Consider the following 20,243-nt stretch of genomic DNA (forward strand, 5'->3'; position numbering starts at 1 on the left):
AGCTTTCTGGGTCTATGGACATATCTATTCCGGACATTTCATATAAATGGAATCATACAATACACGACCTGTGTGTCTGGCTTCTTTCACGTAACACAATGTTCCTAAGGTTCATCCATGTCATAGCATGCGTCAGTACTTCATTCCTTTTTAGGATTGAATAATACTCCATGGTATAGACAGGCCACAATTTGTTTACCCATGCATCCACTGATGGGCATTTGGGCCATTTGTTTCCACTTTTTGTCCATTGTGAAGAGTCACTTGCTGCCTTTTGATCCTCACCATGACCCTGTGGGTGAGGACTATTGTTCTGTCTCGGTTCCCAGAAGGCATCACCATTCATGGTAGAGACAGTGACTTGGACTGAAGCCCCCTGCCTCCCAGACGAGAGTGTCCTTCCTATGTGTCCCATCAGCTAGTCACTCCTCCCCCCAGGTCACACTTTTCCCGGGCATCAGTTATCACACTTCAGGCTCTGGGCTGGGAGCTGGCAACACGGAGTGGACAGCTCAGGCTGAGCCCCAGTCTCCTGGGGCCTGAAACCAGAAGGCCTGAAGCCTCCAGCCTGAGCTCCTGCCTCACCCAGGTGTTCCAGGATCCAGGCACACCATGTCCAAAACACGTACCCGTTCCTCCCTGGTCTCAGCTTTTCTCTCTGCAAAGACGGAAGATGGCCGCCAGAAGAAGGCTCCAGAGATCTGCACAGTGGGACTGTGGAGGGGAGCAGGGACTGCTGGGCTGGAAGGGCCTTCAGAAAACTCACAGCCCCGCAGTGCGGCAGGGGCGGGGCATCAGGACAGCAGTGAGGGTTCCCCCTGCCAGTCATCTCCCTCTCAGACATAAATGCATTAGAGGAAGCACTTTGCCAGGGGCCCCCCTATGCCCTCCTGCTGCATAGCCTGGAGCCAAACCTTCTCTGAGCCTTTCTCAGCGCAAAGGCAGGGGCCCAAGGACCTAGAATTCCAGATTCTAGGTTGGGATGAGTAGGCTGACTGTAGAGGCCCCTTCCTGTTGAAGACTACTTTTCCACTGGAGCCATCTCTTTGTGTAAGATGAGATGGTTATGACCACTAGAGACCCAGAGAAAGCTGCCCCCTTCCTAGCCCTCCAGGAAACCTCTTTCAGCCAACGTTAGCCTGTAAACGGGACCATCCTGAGGGAGTTTCCAGCATTCAGTGTGGAGACAGTCTCAGCCCAGCCACTAACAGTCATCACTGTCTCCTCACTATCCCTTCACACAACAGGGGCCTGACACATACGTGATGAATGAATGAGCGATCAAACAAACACTCCCTCGGTGATTTCCTAATGTCTGTCCTCTCTTTTCTAGTCTATTGTTCTACACAGCTGCCATGTGAACCCTAAGATCCTGCCACTCCTGCAAGCTGTGTGTCCTTGGGCAAATTCCTTAATTTAGATGAGCCTCAATTTCCTCATATGCAAACAGGGACTCTACTGGCAGGGTACCAAGGAGGAGTAAAAGAGAAAGGATACGCCCAGCATCTCAGGGGCAAAGGAGGGGTCCAGGAAAAGATGCTGAAGCAAAGTTCTCTCTTTGGGCCCCCACCCCTCCCAGCCCTAATCCTCTAATCCTTCTGTGTTCCAAAGTCTGGAGGAAAGAGCCTAGCCCCTGGGCCAGCCCCTGGCTGGATGTAAATGTTTATGCCTGAGCCCAGCCTCCCAGGGACAAGTTATTTGCTCTGCTTGTAATTAATTGCAGAAGGCCCAGTTGGGTAATAAACTCTGCCGGGAAACATAAACACTTTGCACAGAGCTCCAGATCCATTGTGAGACCAGCAGAGAGGGTCTGCGAGGAATGGAATGTTCTCCCCAGTCTCCTCCTAGCCAGAGGCAGTGAGGTAACTGAAGGTCAGAACCAGAGGGACCCCTGAAGATCATTTAAAAAAACAGGAGCTGACATGATGGGCTGCTTACCTTGCTCCGGGCACAGCTGAGCACTTGATTATTTGGGACCAACATTATGCCCACTTTAAAGATGAGGAAACTGAACCTGACAGAGGCAGGGTGATTTGTCCCAGCTAGAAAGGGGCTGAGCTGGGAGGGACACCAGCCCTGACCTCAGAGAAGGGGAAACAAAGGGACAGCCAACAAAAATGTCTGCGTGTCCCCTGTGCCAGGCACTGGGACCTGGGGACACAGCTCCTGTGGCCCTCGCGTTCCAGTGGGGAGAGATGGATCTTAAAGGCTGAGCAAAGAGTGATTTGATTACATGAGTGCTAAGTGCTCAGAAGAAAAGAAAACAAAGCCGCTGGTGCAGAGGGTCCCAGCCAGTTATAAGTGGCTACTCAAGCTCTGCAGGGCAGAGACCACACAGTAGGCCTTGGGCAGGAGCACACAGTAGGTTCACAGTGAGTTTCTGGCTAAAACGTAGTGCTCTTTTCTTTGGACCAGTGCAACTTCTCGCCAACCAATTCAAGGCGTATTGAAAGTACTGTGCCAGGGCTGGAGTATAATGATGGACAAACAATACACAACCCCTGCTGCCAGGGAGCTTGCAGTCCCACTGAGGGCACTCACAAATGGGTAAAGGATGGAGTGGAAGACAGGTTGATGAGGGTCATGGGGCAGGCGAGAGGGACAATCAGCATTTATTGAGCACCTACTGTGTGCCAGGAACTATGCTAAGCCCTACATTACCTCATTTAAGCCTTACCACAACACTGGGGTGTTGGGGAAGATATTATCACCCCCATTTTCTTTTTTTGGCCGCACCACGCCACTTGCGGGATCTTAGTTCGCCAATCAGGGATCGAACCCGGCCCCCAGTAGTGAAAGTACAGAGTCCCAACCACTGGACCTCCAGGGAATTCCCTGGATAAAACCTCATTTTGAAGATGAGAAAACTGAGGTTCAGAGAGACTATATATACACACATATATATAATGTATATGTATGTGTGTGTGTATATATATATATATATATATATATATATATAAAAGGAATTCCCTGGAGGTCCAGTGGTTAGGACTCCACGCTTTCACTGCCGAGGCCAAAAAATACAAACAAAAAACCCCAAAAGATAGATTAGGTATAACTGCCTCAAGGTCATAGACATTAATAAGCAATAGAGGTGGGATCTGAAACCTGGCATGACACCAAAGCCATGTTCTTTCCTCATAGCCCCCACCCTAGTCTCCTCCTCCCTCCCCTCCCTGAAGAGGGCACTGTGGTTTGAAGGTGGGAGGCACAGGAGGCAACCACCACTAAGCCACCCTTGCCCGAAGGTGCAGGAGGAAGCAGCGCACCCTGCCGGCCTCACTTCCTTTCTGAGCAGGAAAGTTCAGCCCAGCCCGCACAGGCAGCTCTTCTCAGACACAAAGCCGGCCAGGCTCCGCACCACCACCACCACCTCCCCTCCACGAGCAGGAAAGGACAGTCCAGACTTCCACCCTGCCCCTCCCCACCAAAGGGCGACTCCGTTGACAATGGCCCCTTCCCGGGGAGCTGTACTTGACAGCTGATAAACATTTGCACCCTCTTAGCTCACCCGACCGCCACCACCCCACCCCAGCAGCCCGCAACCCTAGCGCCTAGCACCAGGCACAGCACGGTGCAGGTGGAGCAGAGTCAGCAGAACTGGCTCCATCCCGACAGAAGGGGTGCGCCCTGGACTTCCCTGGTGGCGCAGTAGTTAAGGATCTGCCTGCCAATGCAGGGGACACGGGATCGAGCCCTGGTCTGGGAAGATCCCACATGCCGCGGAGCAGTTAAGGCTGTGCGCCACAACTACTGAGCCTGCGAGCCACAACTACGGAAGCCCACGCGCCTAGAGCCCGTGCTCTGCAACGAGAAGCCACTGCAATAAAAAGCCTGCGCATGGCAACGAAGAGTAGCTCCCGCTCGCTGCAACTAGAGAAAGCCCACGCGCAGCAACAAGACCCAACATAGCCAAAAATTAATTAATTAATTAAAAAAAAAAGGAAGGGGCGGGCTCCCTGCACCACGTCCATCCAGCTTCCACCACCGTTTACTGAGCTCCCATGACAAGCCTTGGGCTCTCCCAGGCAGTTTCATCAGGTACTGGGTACCTGCAGCACCAGGCAGTGGTACATTTTTTAAACCTTTTCACAGCCTTTAAGGTAGGCTTTATGTCCCTTTCACGGATGAGTAAGATTGAGGGCAGAGACGCCTTTCCAGTCTCTTACTGACACAGCAAGCAGGAACTGTGGGCTTGGCCTGGCCCAGAACTCGCTCCCCTAGATGCCTTTCAGGTTCTGCCTCAGCAGGGAGGGTGCTAACTGATGACTAGGTCCACGATGGGATGAGAACTCCCTGAGGACATGCAGCGCCGTGGCACCAACCTCCTGGCACAAAGGACTCCTGGTTAGAGCAGGGACAGGTCCAGGCTTGGATGGGCCTGAAACTCATGTAGTTTGGAAGCCCTCTTTAAGAAAAAAAAAAGAAAAAAAGAGTACAAAAATATCTTCTTCCTTTTGCGCGTTTCACAAACCCCCTGAGCCTGTGAGCCTGTGGACACACTGCTAGGCCTCGGAAACGGCCCTGGAGTGCGAAGGCCTGAAGCTGAAGCGGCACCAGCCTCCAGGTGAATCCGCCTCTGGGCTGGAGGAAGGGCCCAGAGGCGATCTGAGCACAACCCGCCTTCACAAAGGCCCTGCCTCCGGCCCAACAGACAGACGAGGCTCTGGAACATTCCTTCTTCTTGTCACGTGTCCTGCTGCTACTAAACCCTCCCACGTCTCTCTCTTGCCATGGTTTCAGAAGCAGCAGAGCTCACCTGAGCACAGGGCCTGCTCACAGGGTCTGAGTGCCCTCACGGACAGTAGTGCTGGAGCCCACCCCACAGGATCCTTCACGCCTGGCGGGCAGGGTCCACCCCTACCTGCGCCTGGAACCCTGGGCCGGCCTGAGCAGCTCTTCTGAGGCCCCCCTCCCCAAATATTTGAAGGCTATGACGTGGCTGAGCATGTGTTCCCACATCCCACATCCCATTGGGCCCATACAACAGCCCCTGGAGGTATGCAGGGCAAGTTTTATTGTCCCCATTTACAGAAGCAGACAACAAATGACACTAGTTACGCACATACTAGTGCTAGACATGCCAAGGAGACTTCCACAAGTGGCATCTCACAGACACCCTGGCAGGAGGGGCCGTATCCCCACGGAACAGGTGGGGAAACAAAGGCTCCAACTCAGTCTCTGGGCCTGGGCTGAAGAATGGGGCTGCAGCCCTGCTCTCCCACCTCGCGGCCCAGGCCTCCACCACGCCTGGAGTGGACAGCTCAGAAGGCAGTGGGCAGGCTTGCCGGAACATAGCAGGTGGAGGGGCCAGAGGCCTCCAACTTCCGAGGCAGAGGAGCAGCTGGGGGCTCATTACAGGCCCTCCCAGCGAAAGTGGACCTCAATGACTGCCTTCTCTCTGGATGAGTCCGAGGAAGAGCACATGGGCCTTGGAAGCCTGAAATCTGCTTGAAAGCAACAGTCTTAAAGACTCAGGGCCTCGTGTCTTCCCTGCCGAGGAGCAGAGGGCCCCATGCCTGCCTCCCGCCTTCCACCTGCTGGGCCTTCCAGACCCTTCACAAGATCACTTCTCACCCCACAAGCCAGCCGCCCAGCGCTGCTCTTGATCATCCAAGTCCCACTGCTGTCTGTCCCTCATGATTCATTCATCCGTATATCCACTCTATAAACCCTTATGGAGAACACGGTATAGGGTGACCAACTAACTGTCCCCATTCACCCAGGACGGAGGGTTCTCCCAAAATGTGGGACTGAGACAGACCAGGAAAACTGGGATGCTTGACCACCCTAGTGTACTGTGTGCCTGGCCCTGCACTGGGCACTGAGGACACATTGGACACGGTCCCCGCCGCCCCCCTCAGGAAGCTTGCCATCTGAGAGGAGCTCTCACTCCATGAGGGACCCACTGTCAAAGGCACCTGCGCAGCACCTCACACACATTACCGAGCACAACCTTATGTGGGGCAAACTATCACCTCCATGGTATATATGACCCGTCCCGAGTCACAGAGCTGTAAGTGACATGCCAAGACTTAGACTCCAATGAGACAAACAAAGGAAAGGGCAGGTTCCAGCATGAATATTAAGACAGAAAAATATGCTAAGACCTGTTTTATTTAGTCAGTTTTTGTAGCCCCAGTGTTTGGCATGTCCTAGAGGTCCAGAAAATGTGTGTGGAAGGAAGGGAGGGAGGAGGTATACCCTTATTTAATCATCTCCAGGCTAGAAGTTCTCAACCCCCAGTTCAAAATGTATACATTTCCCTTTTCACAGTCAGTTTCAGCTGTTTTCTTTCAGCCAGGACCAGGAAGCAAGTGAGAAGAAGGAAAAAGTGCTTCTCCTTTGGGTCAGCAGCTCAGGCCTCACTTCCTCCAGAGAACCTTCCCTGACTTACTCCCCAACACAACACCCAATTCTGGCCCCCGCTTATTTGAGCACAACAGCTGTGTGTGTGTGTGCGTGCGCGCTGCTTGTACTCCTGCTTCAGTGCACTTCTGCAAACATGGACCTCGCCCAGCTCGGCCAGCCCCTATCAGGAACTGGGGATCCAAGAGGTACCAGACACACGCCTGCCCTCTAGCACAGGAAACTGACATGACAGCAGCCAATTCCGATACAACTTGCCGTCCTGGAAGCCTGCGAGGCGCCAAGGGAGCATGGAGGAGGGCATCGACTCTGCTGGGGCAGGGAACACAGAGTCAAGGGAAGGCGTCACGCCCAAGCACATGGTACGTGCCTAATGCAGTTCAACCGCATGGCGTTCAGTTGAACCGCACTGAGCTTAGGTTCAACCTTAAAATACAAGGGAGATTTCACCAGGCAGAGGAGGAAGGCATTCCAGACAAAGAGACCGGCTTGAACAGACACAGACGTGTGGAAAGTACAAAGACTGTGGAGGAACATCCAAAAAAGTCAGTGGAGCCAGAACGTTGGCTGCGTGGTGGGGAGAACTGGGAAAGGAGCGTGGGAGGGAAGGGCCTCCAGTGCCACCAGAAGAATGTGAACTGTCTCATAGGAAACAGGGGAAACTGATCAGTATTTTGTTTGTTTGTTTGTTTTTGCGGTACGCGGGCCTCTCACTGTTGTGGCCTCTCCCGTTGCGGAGCACAGGCTCCGGACGCGCAGGCTCAGCAGCCATGGGTCACGGCTCCACGGCATGTGGGATCTTCCCGGACCGGGGCACGAACCTGCGTCCCCTGCATCGGCAGGCGGACTCTCAACCACTGCACCACCAGGGAAGCCCCTGATCAGTTTTTAAGCTGCAGAAGGACAGGGTCAGATGAGAATTTCAGAGTAAGAGGAGGATTTGGGGGGTTTAGACTGAGCAGCCAGAAGACTACTGCAGTAAGTCCAGGCCAGAAGTGGGGCCTGGACTGAGCTGGTGGCTGTGGAATAGGGAGAAGAAAAGCACTTTGGTGATGGGGACATGTAACCATAACGATCAGGTTAAATGCCCCCACTCCCGAGGGTTAGGTGAGGGTTTCTTTTCTCCCTGGAGTTTGGGACCTCTCCCACCCCCATCCCAGCTCTACAATCCGACTGAAGCTGATCAGGGTCAGGGCTCAGCCTAAGACTGGGTTGTGGTTTTCTGTTTGCAAGTTCTACTAAAAAATGTTTCTTTCTTTCTTTCTTTTTAGTTTTTTGGCAAAGTTGACTCTGCAAAGTTGCGAACATCAGAGATGGCTGGATTGTTTCAAGTATGCATAGGGAGTCGCTGCTGCTGAAGTGATCGCTCTAAATAATATGAGAAAAGAATATGTGCATATTAACCACTCCATTATGCCGTGTGATCATCTTTGTCCTTTTTAGGATATTGAAGTCTGTTGCGAGGGCTTCCCTGGTGGCGCAGTGGTTGAGAGTCCGCCTGCCGATGCAGGGGACACGGGTTCGTGCCCCGGTCCAGGAAGATCCCACATGCCGCGGAGCAGCTGGGCCCGTGAGCCATGGCTGCTGAGCCTGCGTGTCCGGAGCCTGTGTTCCGCAACGGGAGAGGCCACAGCAGTGAGAGGCCCGCGTACCACAAAAAAAAAAAAAAAAAAATCTGTTGCGAAAAAAGAAAGTTCTCCTTACTGAGTTTAAAAATGCTTCCAGGTTTCTTCCACTGCCCTGGAGCTATAGAGTCCTATAATAAAATCAACCTGCTAACGTGCTGAGTGCTTTCATTAGCACAGATACAACACAGAAAGGATGGAAACTTTATGCCCAGAGGCTGAAAAACTCAGCCCACAGACACAAAACTACTGATAGAGGGGAGGTGAGAACCCCAGATGAGCTCCCTCTTTCTACCACGCCACTGCCTGGCCTCTGTGTTCCCAGCCCTTGGAGCTGCAGACGTGTGCCCTCATCCCACCCCCGCCCCACGGCCCCAAGCCTAGAGCTGTTTCTCGTAAGATATGGTTTCCCAGCTCTTTCATGTCCATCACTTTTCTGGGAACAGTCATCAGACCTCTGCAAGGTCTTCCCAGCTGCAGGGAAGCCTTTGCTCCTGCTGCCCTCCACCAGGGGAGACCCAGGCAGCTCCTGGTTTCCATGGAGTGGCTGCTGAGCCCGGTGTCTCCTCTTACACCTGCTGCCCCATTTCTCCTGTTCAGGCCCAAACACTCACTGTGATGCCACGTGGCAGAACCTTCACTTTCACCCTAGATTTTACGTCCTCCAACAGTCCCAAGACACACCTTACTCACAGCAGATGAAGTGAGTGTCTGACTCTGTGCCTGGCACATAGTGGGTTCTCAAGTATCTGATGAAGGAGGTCAGTCCCCGCTGAGAACATCGGTCACAGGCACCGCCAAGACAAGCGTCACCTCTGGTTCATGTCAAACTCACCTTCCAAAGCTTGCTGCAATGACGCCCCTGCCCCCCGCTTCTGGGGGTGTGCCTGTGACACATCTACTGGGCTTGCTCTGTGCCCCGTATAAATGAATTCCCACTACCCCCCTTCTTATAGCATGTTGGAATGATCTGTTTCCTCTCCCCCAGAAGATACAAGCAGCACGAGGGCTGAGACTTGCCTGTTTCCTCTTCATACCTCAAGTGCCTGGCCCAGGGCCTGCGATGGGGCAGACACTCACAGGTTTGTTCATGGGAACCTCCTTGGGAGGGCAGGGTGGCTGAATAGAAAGGGTATAAGCCAACCCTGAAAAAGCCTAGCCCAGAGGAACCCCCATGCTTCCTTGTCGTGATGTCCCTGCCACCCCAGAACACAGGACAGCCAGGCCCCGGCCTGTGAGAAAGGCTATTGCCTTAGGTGGGAGACGGGGGGGCAGAGCTGCTCCTTAAGTCAGCTTCCCACCAGGAGAGAGACGCCATGGGGGTCAGCCAGCCGGCTTCGGCGACGTGCCTTGAGGTCTGGGCCTGGCACTCAGCAGGTGCTCGAGAAACGTTTGTGGAACTGAGTTGAACAAACTGGAAGATGCTGGTTATCCGTCCCTCTGGCTGCAGAGAGGCCAGCTTCCCTCTGGGGCACTGTGCAGGCAAATGATCTCAGGACATAGCCTGTTTCCTCTAATGAGGCTTCTCCCCTTTGGAGCCCTGCTCCCAGGAGCGTGGGAAGGGAGGCAGTGCGCAGAGGCAACCCCAGTGCCTGCACGAGGGCAGCGCAGGGCATGCAGCTCTCCTCCTGAGATGATGTGGGCAGCACATACCAGCGCCCTAGGCGGGGGGATGGTCACAATGACCTCTTGGGCCCGGGAACCAAAGCACAGCGGCACCTCCTTCGAGGCCGCTCTGGGGAGGAATGGAAGAAGCCAGCAGGGAGTCCAGCTGCATTATGTAATCAGCTTCCTTGGAGTCAGAGGCCCTGGCGCCGCAGCCCAGCACTGCGGGGAGAGGCTGGGGGAGGGGGAGGCGGCTTTTGTCCCCTCCTTTGCGGCCTCTCCTCCAGACCTCGGCCAACCTCCGCGGCAGGCAGGCGCTGCCTTCCAAGTGCCCCAGCTTCGAGCAGGCACCTCCCAGCAGGGGTTGAGAACCAGGAAAGGCTGTTTGTTGTCTGAGTGTGTGAAACAGCGGCCTGCTGGCTTCCCTGGCAGAAAACCAGGCTCTGGGCTCCGCACCCGGCACCTGGGGGCGGGGGCTGAAGGAGAGAGGCCTGGGACGCTCCATAAAGCCCACCCTTGTCCCCAGCTTCCTACCCCCCACGCTCTCCCCACTTCCTCCTAGAGAACCCACCATAAGTGCGGGCCCCAAAGGGAAGGGGCCATGGCTGCTCCGGCCCCAACTGCCCCACCCCTCCCCGGGCAATCTCACTTCCCTTTCCAGCCACCATCTGACCTTCTCCTCCAGCCCAGCACAGCTCCCACACCAACACACCCAGCGGGGCACACGGTCCTGCGCAGGACGGGAGGAGGGAGGGGATGCAGGAGAGAGAGGGCGGAGAGAAAAGCTGAGGTCCACTGCCAGTCCCGAAGAGTAACAATGACTGTTATCAAATCCCTACCCTCTCTGCCCACAGCAGCCACACGCAATAGGGGATATTATTACCCTTAGTTCATAAATGCAAACACTGATGCCCAGAGAGTTTAAGACCCTCGGCCAAGGGCACGGAGCTAGTGCACAATATTGCTGGACAGCAAAGCCGAGTCTGTGTGATTCTGAAATCCAAACTCCAAACCTTGTGGCTTTACCTTCGGGGAACCCCATCCCCACACACCTGGGGATGCTACTTGGGAAATTTCTAGACTGGTGGAAAAGACACTGCAGAGCCTTAAGCGGTCACTCGCTGAGGACACTTGGTTTGGGAACCACAGGACAGTCACGAGGACAGGGCAGGGCTAAGGGCACACCAGAGGCCGAGGGCGTGCCTGCTGCCACCTACAGTCTTCCCTTCTGATTAACCTACGGCAACTCAATCTCAGGCTGGATCAGACCCCAGCACCGTCTGCCGCTTCCAGAAGACAGGGCTGCGAGACGCCAAGCTATCGGGCAGAAACACAGACTGCTGTTCACGCCCCCCTCCCCTGCTAGCTGCTGAACCAAAGCTAAGGGTCCCAGAGACCTCCCAGGCCAATCCCTTTCCCCCACGCTGCTTGACACGTGGAGAAACTGAGGTCCACAGAGGAAAAACAGTTCATCCGTGATGTCACAGGGGCAGTGAACCAATGGGGTCCCTGCCTCCCAGACCAGATCCCCGCCCTGATTCATCTCACTTGAGTGCTGTCCCCAGATAACACCCTCTCTCATCCAGCTGTCTCTCTCCCTGCCCTGCCCCCCCTCCCCATTTCCTGCTTCCCTTTCCCAGCTCTGCTCAGCAGGCCCAGTGTCTGAACTCTCCCTGCACAGAGCAGCCCTCTCCTTCCCACGAGCCTCACCACCCCCTTCCCTCCACTCCTCTGGGCCAAGGAGCAATTCTTGGGTGGTTTAATTAGCTGATTATTACTGGACCGCAGCCTGCTGGATCCAGTGCCCAGAACTCTGTCCCCAGTAATTAGGTGGGTTCTGAGTACTTGCCCAGTGGGAAGCCACGGGGGAGTTCTATGCTCTGCCAGCAGGCCAAGGGAGGGCTCTCCAGCTGCATAAAGAGCTCCCTAACCACCGGTGGATCATTGGAAGCCACGGTCCCCTCCTCAGGTCAGGTCAAGCCACGCTGGATATACTATAGCCAGATCCAGATGTCCACCCCAAAGGGGAACTCCCTACTTTCTCCCATGTCCCCGCCCAGACCCCGGAAAGGCTCAGTAAATGTCTGAGGATGGGCGTGATGAATGGAGCCCAGCCTCTGGGGGCCAGGAAGTGACGGCACCACGGCTGGGCACGTATTTAGGACGTAGAATTTGGACAAGCAGAGAGAAGACAGGATGGCATTCTGGATGGTGGGAGCAGGAAAGACAAGGGCACAGAGGCTGGAATGAGCCACCAAGCCCCTCGCCAGGTAGCTCTGGTTGTCTGAAAACACATTCTCCTACCAAAGGTAAAGCGAGTCATCCTGTGACCTCCGCCCTTTGGATCACAGAGAATAATCTAATGCCTGTGGTTCAGGTCACTTTTAGACGTTTCAGAATCAGCAGTGGTGTCCCATTGTCCTCACCCACCACACTGCCCATCCCCAAGTATATTTTTTCCCAGTGAAACACCTACATTAGCCTCCTTCACTGAACAAATATTTATGGAGCTCAGTGCCATGCCAGGTCTGCACAGGTGCAAAGGGACAACAGATGCAGGACAGGTGCCCTTGGCCTCACACAGAGGACATCACAAGTGTGCAAATAACCAGGACCCACGAAGAGACGGAGGGATGAGTGCTAACAGAAAGAGAAGAGCGAGAGAATGAATATATGGCAAAAAAAAAAAAAGTCACAAGGCACTTGGAAATCAGTGAGAGCTTCCCAGAGAAGGAGGCCATGTGTGATCCAGGCCTTGAAGGACCCGAAGGGTGTTGTGAACTAACCGCATATAACACGGCACTTGTTCCAGGGACTTGTCCCCGAGCTGTACCTATTTTAACTCATTTAACCCTCAAAACAACGTATCATGCGGGCACTATTGCTATCCCATTTTACAGATGAGGGAACTGCAGCAGAGAATGGGTTAAATAATCAGCAGAAGTTGCCAGGCTGGTAAGTGGCAGAGCCGGCATTTGAAACCAGGAAACCTGGTTCTTCCTACAGCCTAACCACTATACTAATCAGCCTCTAATACACGCTAATCAGATCACAGAGGTGACTGTGAGTACCTAAAGGAAGGCACAGCCTGGGCAGAGAAAATGAAACGGTCCAGGACCTGCCTGCCTGCCTGCCTGCCGGTTCCTGCAGGTGCTTTGAGAGGCAGACGGCTGCTCAGGCGAGGACCTGGTCTCACAGGAAAGAACACAGCCCTCAGCCATCCAGCGGTCTCAGTCCCACTGGTGGGTGGCAGAGGCCTGAGCTGCCCAATCCCCCACTTCTTCCCTCCAGCCCTGAGCAAGCATTAGAGCGTATCTCTGGGACCCTCCCGGGATGGCGCATCCCAGCAGTCCACTCCCCACCCCCTCCCTGGTCCTCTGCCAAAATGCACCCATGCCCACTGACTGCACAGGCTCGGGGAAGGGGGTAAGGCTGCAAAAGGACCAGGAGGACCAGTTGTGGGGCCAGAGGCCCAGGGCCAGGATGCGAGGGAACCCCTGCCTTGTGCAGGTCCATACTCATTCGGCTTCTGGGCCTCTGAGTACACCCTGGGGAGAGGCTGCACCCTGCACGGCCACTGAACCCCTCCGACCTTGAGTGAGGAGTCCTGCCTCCCGCTGGCCTGACATGGACCACCACACCCTACCTGCCCCAGATCCCTCTCCAGTTACAGAAGGACCCACTGGCTATGGTCTCAGCCAGGCCAGGCCCAGCCCCAGGCAGAGGGAAGGCAGCTCAGTGGCTGCGGTGGCTTCAATCACACAGAACTCCAGGGACCTGTCTGGTCCGGTCCCTGGAGTCTGGCCTCCTGGGAGCCTCATCTAGCAACGGGTCTCTTGGGAAGGAACAAGCAGTTCCTCTCAAATGGGACTAAAGATGGGGCCAGGACCAGGAAGGAGGAGGTGTGTCTCCAGAGAGATGACCCTGCCAGGGCCCCTTGGGAGGGAGGGAGGGAGGGAGGGGGCTGGGACAACAGTGTCCTTTGTTCCCCTCTCTAAAGCAGCCACCCTGCCCTGTCGCACCCCCTCTGATCTATATCCCCCTACTAGGACTCAAGCCACCCCTGGGGCAGGACCCATCCTGCACACAGGAGGGAAGAAGGTGCCCAGGAACCATAAGGGTGCCCTGGAGACATGCCCCACCCCCAGGAGCCCCCCGCCTGATGTAGGAGACATGGCTCCCACCTGCAGAAGCCTATCTGATGGGGGAGAAACAGGCTGCAATTGCAGGAAGCCCGTTCTGACAGGGGTGGTAATCTTCTCCCTCGCGACTTCCCAGTCTGATGGAAGAGACCCCCCAACAGCCGGTCTAATGTGGGAGGCATGGCTTCCATCCTTAGGATTCCCTAATGGGAAAGAGCTAATTTCAGCACTCAGGGAGCCCCTGGGCTGACAGCAGAGGCAAGAAGGGAGGAAGGAGTTCAGTCTCATCAACAAATCCCTGCCAGGCATCTCCTGTGAACCAGACCCAGAGCTGGATAATGGACCAGCAAACAGGAAAGAGAAAGAGCCCCAAATCACAAGGAGCTCACCACCTGGGGAACAAAGACACCTGAGGTGTGAATACCTGGGTAGAAAGTACCTCGAAACCCACCCACCCCAGCACCCAAAGCCTGCTCGCCAGGGCTGCCACCTCCCTCGGCAGCCTCACCCCCCACACTCCCGCACCTGCACATTGGCCTAGGCTCTTCCTTCTGTCTAGAACACCTAAGCCTTCCTTGTGCCCCAGGACCCAGCTCAGGGGGTCACCTTCTCCAGGAAGCCTTTCTCAAGACCCCCTGCCTGAGTCAGCAGCCCCTCTTTCAGGAGCCAGCACAGACATGCCCCCCTGTGACCAGCTGACGCCTCTGCAATGTTCCCCCCAGTCCCCAGCTAAGCCTCACCCCCCAGGTCCCCACACCCGGAAACCCCACCACCCCCAGCCCAGGGCCTCATACCCTTCTTCCGAGAGGCTCCCCCCCAGCTCCAGGCACAGAGAAAAGCAAGGTCCTTCTCTTCTCTCCTCTGCCTGCTGTAACCCAGCTTTGCCCTCATGCCTCCATCAAAACCCCTCTCACGAAGTCACCAGCCACTGCCTTCTGCCTAAATCCCAGGGGTCTTTCCCAAGCTCATCCTCTGTTGGTCCTTCCCTCCTCTCTCCACCCCCAGGCATGTGCTCTCCAAAGCCTCAAATGCCCCCAGCCATCCTCTCTTCATACGCTCTATCTTCTCCCTCTCCCTGTACCATGTCACCCATAATCCCGAAGTCAAACACCACCTCTAACCCGAAGACTTTCAAATCCCTGCCTCCCACGTCCATCCCTGCCCCAAGATCCGGACCCATCTATGCAGAAGCCTCCCTACATCTTCCTCAACTTCCAGCCTGACTCCCTGTCAAGCTGCCACCCCCTGCAGGCCTCAACAGATGGTCAGCATGGTCGCTGTGGAGGATGGCCTGGCAGAGGCCAGGAGGCCACTCGGGCCGTGCTGACTCCCAGGCTATTGTTCTTCCATTGCCACAGCCCCGAGGTATGGCACACCCATGACTCAGGACCCCTGAACCCATGCCAGTGGGAGGTTTCCACCCTGGGCAAGGAGGCCCAAACTCAGAAGGAAGAGAGCTGGGGAGACGTGTGAAGCCCAGAGGCCAGCCCGGAGTCAAGGATCAGAGAAGATGGGTCAAGCTCAATGCTTCCACTCCCAGCAGCCCCATAAGCACCCCTGGCCAAAGCCACAGGACTTCCCCCATGTTCCAGCCAAGATGGATCACACAGAGCTTAACCACCAAGAGAGACAACAGCCAAGGTTCGCAGAGAGCTGGTGATTACGTGTCCCCATCACACCCACCCTCCTTCTCTGCCAAAAAAGAAGAGTTTGTAAACATCTGTAGGAAACGAAATGCCACTCCGTCCCATCACCTCTCAGGAAGTCCCTCCTGTTGTTCAACTTTGCTCCTGTATATTGCCAGTTGAATTAGTGGGAACAGCAAGAACCAGAAGGGACGCACAACTTGAGAATGAGGCCACCAGAGAGACGGGGGAGGGCACCTATGAGCCAGACAACCCCGTCCCTCTGGGTGAAAGCACGGAGCAGCAGGACAGACAGGCCTGGGTTCAGAAGCTCGTTGGCTGAATGGCAGTGGACAAATTACTTAATCTCTCCTAGTCTGTCTCCTCGTCTGTAAAACGGGAACAACAGTCCTCACACTAATAGGATCACAGGGAGAACCAAATGGGATCATGCATGTAAAGCTGACACATAACCAGGCATCCAGGCAGCAAGGCTAATGGACTCCAGCTCCTTGTTCATCTTTCTCAGTTCCATCCTTGCCAAAGCCTTAGATCGGATCTTGCCTTCTCTCAGGCTCCTCCTCCGTCTCCTCACCGGTCTCCCTGCATCCAGGCCTGCCCCTCCTTGCCACTGCCAAAGGCATCCCTCCAAAACAAAGATCTGCTCCCATCCCTCCCCTCCCTACAGTCCTCTCTGAGTCACCAGGGACTTTGGGAGAAAATCTCCTCTCCTTAGCTTGACATCCCAGCCTGTTGATAACTGGCCCGTGTTCACTCTCACCCATCACCCCAGCCCAACCCGCAGGCTGCTTCATGCCTCCAAGCCTTGTCACATTCTGTACCCCCGGCCAGGAATGACGTCCCCGGTCCCACCCCCTTGCCCCCGTCCTCCTTCCTATGAAAGCTTCCCTCACCATGCCCCCTGCCAAGACTGGGGCGGGGGGGCTCCTCCTTCAGCCTCCCACAGCACATGTCACCCTGCATTATAATCATCTGCTCTGCTCTCAGTCTTTTGGAAACAGAGTAGAGCCATTCACCTCTGAACCGCCGGCCCTGGCACTTGGTCAACAGTTGTTGAATGGCTTTATGATTGCTCCTAGAGCACTTGTTAGAACAGTCATCACATGACCTGTAATTAGTCCTATCCAGGTATTCGTCTCATGCCCTCTTTCCCCCTTGACCCTGGGACTCCCTAGAGGGCAGTGACAGTTTCTGAAAAATTCTCATTGTCACTTTCACGTGCGGGTTGAAAATCCAGGTGCAGGATGGATGCAACGACTGCTGATCCTTGGAGTATTGGATACTTGCAAGCCTCTTTTTCTAAGACAGAGATAAAGTAGAATCCCATGGTTTACAGAACAAGGCAAGGTACAGCCCATTATTGATTTTGTCTTTCTCTTTCAAATTACTCAGGAAACCTGTCTGGAAGGGAGAGGGAGCCCTCCTGGGACTACAGGGGAGACCGGAAGAGAGAGCAGGGCCACCGTCACATGGACCATAGCCAGGCCTGGGCACCAGGCTTCTGGCAGCACCTCCTCCCCTGCCCAGTATATTCAGAAAACACAGGGAGAGCCCTGAAAATGTTAGGTATTGATAGCTACAGTTTACAGACAGGAACACTATAGGGTCCAGAGAGGTGAGGACCATTGTCCAAGGTCCTCAAGCTCCCCCAGTGAGTTAGAGGCAGAGAAGGGGGAGTCGTGGAAAATGCTTGGCCCCAAAGATTGGGTCTCCAACAGGTGCCTGGCTGTTCATGGTGTCCCCATCCTGCTGACAACCTATGCCAGCAGGAGAACAATGACACTTTCCCCCAAGTCACAGTGAGGCTAACCAAGGCCCAGGAGGGGCTGAGTCACCCTGATGGTGAAGTAGCACGTGAGGAATGAGAGAGGAAGAAGGGCTCCTGACTCTCTGCGGGGAGAAAAGTCTGACCTCAGAGGTCAGGAGGATCTTGGCAATGGGGGACATGGATGTGGCGGAGGAGAGGGTCACACATGCTCCTGCTGAGGACAGAGGCGTGAGTCACCAGTTCAGCAATGGGGACTAGCCATCAAGGTGAAGGCAGACGCCTCACGACCTTCTGCAGCCTCCACCACCAGCTGGGCCTCCACACACAGAGCACGCCATTCCTCTTGGGCCTCAAACCAGGGCCCACGAGGGGCTTGACAGTGCCCAAGGGTGAGCCACAGAGCAATGGCCCAAGTAGACTCCAGCCTCCATCCTGTCTCTGACCCCTCTTGACCTTAAGCAAGTCAGGTAGCCTCTCTAAGCTCTGGTTCCTCCTCTGGAAAACAGGAAGAGGAAAGCTAACATCCTTGCAGAGCCGTCAGGAGGATGGCTGGGAAGCAGTTTCTAAAACTTAGGAGCACAAGTTATCTCTGAGTCTCAGTTTCTTCTTCTGGAAAATGGAAATAATCTCTGAAAGACTGTTCTCAGGTTGGGGTTTCCCTGGTGGCACAGTGGCTAAGAATCCACTGCCAATGCAGGGGACACGGGTTCGAGCCCTGGTCCGGGAAGATTCCACATGCTGCGGAGCAACTAAGCCCACACACCACAACTACTGAGCCTGCGCTCTAGAGCCCACAAGCCACAACTACTGAGGCCATGTGCCACAACTACTGAAGCCTGAGCGCCTAGAGCCCGGGCTCTGCAACAAAAGAAGCCACCGCCATGAGAAGCCCACGCACCGCAACAAAGAGTAGCCCCCACTAGCCGCAACTAAAGAAAGCCCGCGCACAGCAACACAGCCCAACACAGCCAAAAATAAATAAATACATTTTTTTAATGTGTTTAAAAAAAATTACTTTTCTCAGGTTGTTGAGAGACAGTGTCAGATGGCAGTGAGTGGTACATTGCTTTGTCAGAGGTCCCGAAACATGATGACCATGGGGGCCGTTTCTCTCTAGTCTATTAGCTCCTTTGGGGAAGGAACAGGTTTTGGACGTCTTTGATCCCCACATTATACCTTGTACACCCCAGGCACTCAAGAAATAATTACTGGAAGCAAGGAGAGAATAAGGGAGGGTGCAGAGAGGGAAGAGAGGAGGGAGAAGTGGGGCACAAGGACAGAAGGGGGTAAAGAAAGAAAATGAATGAGGGGGTTGCAGAGGAGTGACAGCAGCTAAGGGAGAAGCTTGTATCGGAACTTAAGGGGAGTTGGCTGAGGGAAGGAGTAGAACTAGGGTGACAAAGCTGAGTGCCTGACCGGGGCTTGCCTTGGGCCCCAGCCCCCTCCCCTTTCTGTCCCAGTTTCCCATTTCAGAGGCATCCCTCTCCCTTTCTGAGCAAGGCAGGCTCCTAAGAGACAGGAGGGCCCTCCCCACCCCCAGCTCAAGCAGATCCCAGCCACCACCGAAGGCCTTGGGGAGGTCAGAGGGAAAGGAAATGTGGATGGAGACATTTTCCCAGGCTCCAGGGGGCCTCCCGCCCTGTGTGGTGCGTGTGTTTCCACTTCTCCACCTGCAGGGACCTGGAGTGTATCAGTGGCCAGGGGCTGTTGGCATGTGACCTGGGGTGTCTGTGTGGGCGTTAGTCTGATGTGTGTCTGTGGAGGTCAGCGTTGGCGTAGCCTGTTGAACACTGTGTTGGTGAGAGACATGCCAACATAAGTGTTCCTGTTGGTAAGGGTAAGAACGTGTGTGTCTCAGTGAGAGTGTTTGTTAAGGTCAGTGCAAGTGATAGTGTATGCATCAGGGTCGGCCAACATGTGTGCGCCAGCATGAAGGTGTGTTAGCATCGGTATGTGTTGAAGTGTGACCTGTGTATGCCAACATGACTGTCAGCAAGAACGTGTTGATGAGTGTGCACCAGTGAGTGTGTGACAGTGTGTCACTGGATGTGCTGACATGTGGCAGTGAATGTCAGTGTGTATGCCAGCATGAGCGCGCCCATGCATGAGTGTGCCCGTGTGTCCACATAAGCGTGTGCCTTTGTGTGTCAACCTGCCCCTGCATCCCTGCGCCAACTGGCCAGTGCTGGGTGTCAGCGAGTGAGTGCATGTGAGTGTGTCTCCGCGGCCAGGTCCTCGTCGCTCCGTCCGCGCGCCCCTGGCCCTGCTGGCGACCACACGGGAGACCTCCGGTGGAGGAGAGCCGAGAGCCGCCGCGGAGCAGGCGCCGGCGGTGCCGGGGTGGCTGCGCACGCACAGCCGGGACACGGACTAGAACCCCTGCCCGCGCCCTCGCCCGGGTCGCCCCACGCGCCCCGGACCGGCCGCCGCCCGCACTCACCGGGTCCCTTTGTCGCCCATGGTCCGCGGCGGCCTCAGGGAGGTCCGCGGCGTCAGCGCCCAGGCTGGAAAATCCCCGGCCGGCAGGAGGGGTGCGGGCCAGCCGGTTCCCGGCTCCTGCTCCGCCTCCTCCGCGCTCCCGGTCGCCGCCCCCGCCCGGTCCCGCCGCGCCGCACAGCTCCCGCCTCACAGCTACCGCCTCACAGCGACCGCCGCGGCCGGGGCGGGGAGCCGGGGAGCTGGGGAGCCGAGCAGCCGAGCTGGGAGGGCGCGCGGGGGCCCGTGTGCGCGTGTGTGCGCGCCGCCGAGCCAGCCGCTGGGCAGGGCCCGGACGCGTCAGGGCCCTGAGGTCGGCATTAGGGGTCCACAAGGATGCTGTCCGGCTTGTGTGTGTGTGTGTGTGTGTGTGTGTGTGTGTGTGTGCGTGTGTGTGTACGTGAGGGCGCACGCTGGGGTGGGTATACGTGCGCGTGTGTGCACGCGAGGGTGCGGGTGCGTGTGCACCGCTGCATGCTCTACCGATTGGGGGTGCGTTTGCCTGGATGGAGCGGGGTGCACGTCTTTGTGCGGTGTGCGTGTGTGCAGGCGCGCTCCCCTGCGCACGCCGGGGGGCGGCCTTTGCGTGTGAGGGATCGTGGACGCCGAAGGT

At 55.7% G+C, this 20,243-nt stretch overlaps 1 protein-coding gene across 4 annotated transcripts in view; it reads right to left on the reverse strand.

The window, feature by feature from the left end:
- The window catches only part of ARRB1 (arrestin beta 1), an 87,647-nt gene extending 67,910 nt beyond the window's left edge, over positions 1 to 19,737 (reverse strand). For all 4 annotated transcript variants that reach the window (XR_009542472.1, XM_060160044.1, XM_060160046.1 and 1 more), the window contains exon 1: positions 19,596 to 19,737. Coding sequence is in view for 3 of the 4 variants with exons in the window: in XM_060160044.1 (XP_060016027.1) it covers positions 19,596 to 19,615 (20 nt within the window). In the remaining variant the exon portion in view is untranslated. The remainder of the gene's footprint in view (positions 1 to 19,595) is intronic.
- Between the last annotated feature and the right edge of the window lie 506 nt (positions 19,738 to 20,243).

This window comes from Lagenorhynchus albirostris, chromosome 9 (assembly GCF_949774975.1).
Source record: "Lagenorhynchus albirostris chromosome 9, mLagAlb1.1, whole genome shotgun sequence".
NCBI classification, from domain to species: domain Eukaryota; kingdom Metazoa; phylum Chordata; class Mammalia; order Artiodactyla; family Delphinidae; genus Lagenorhynchus; species Lagenorhynchus albirostris.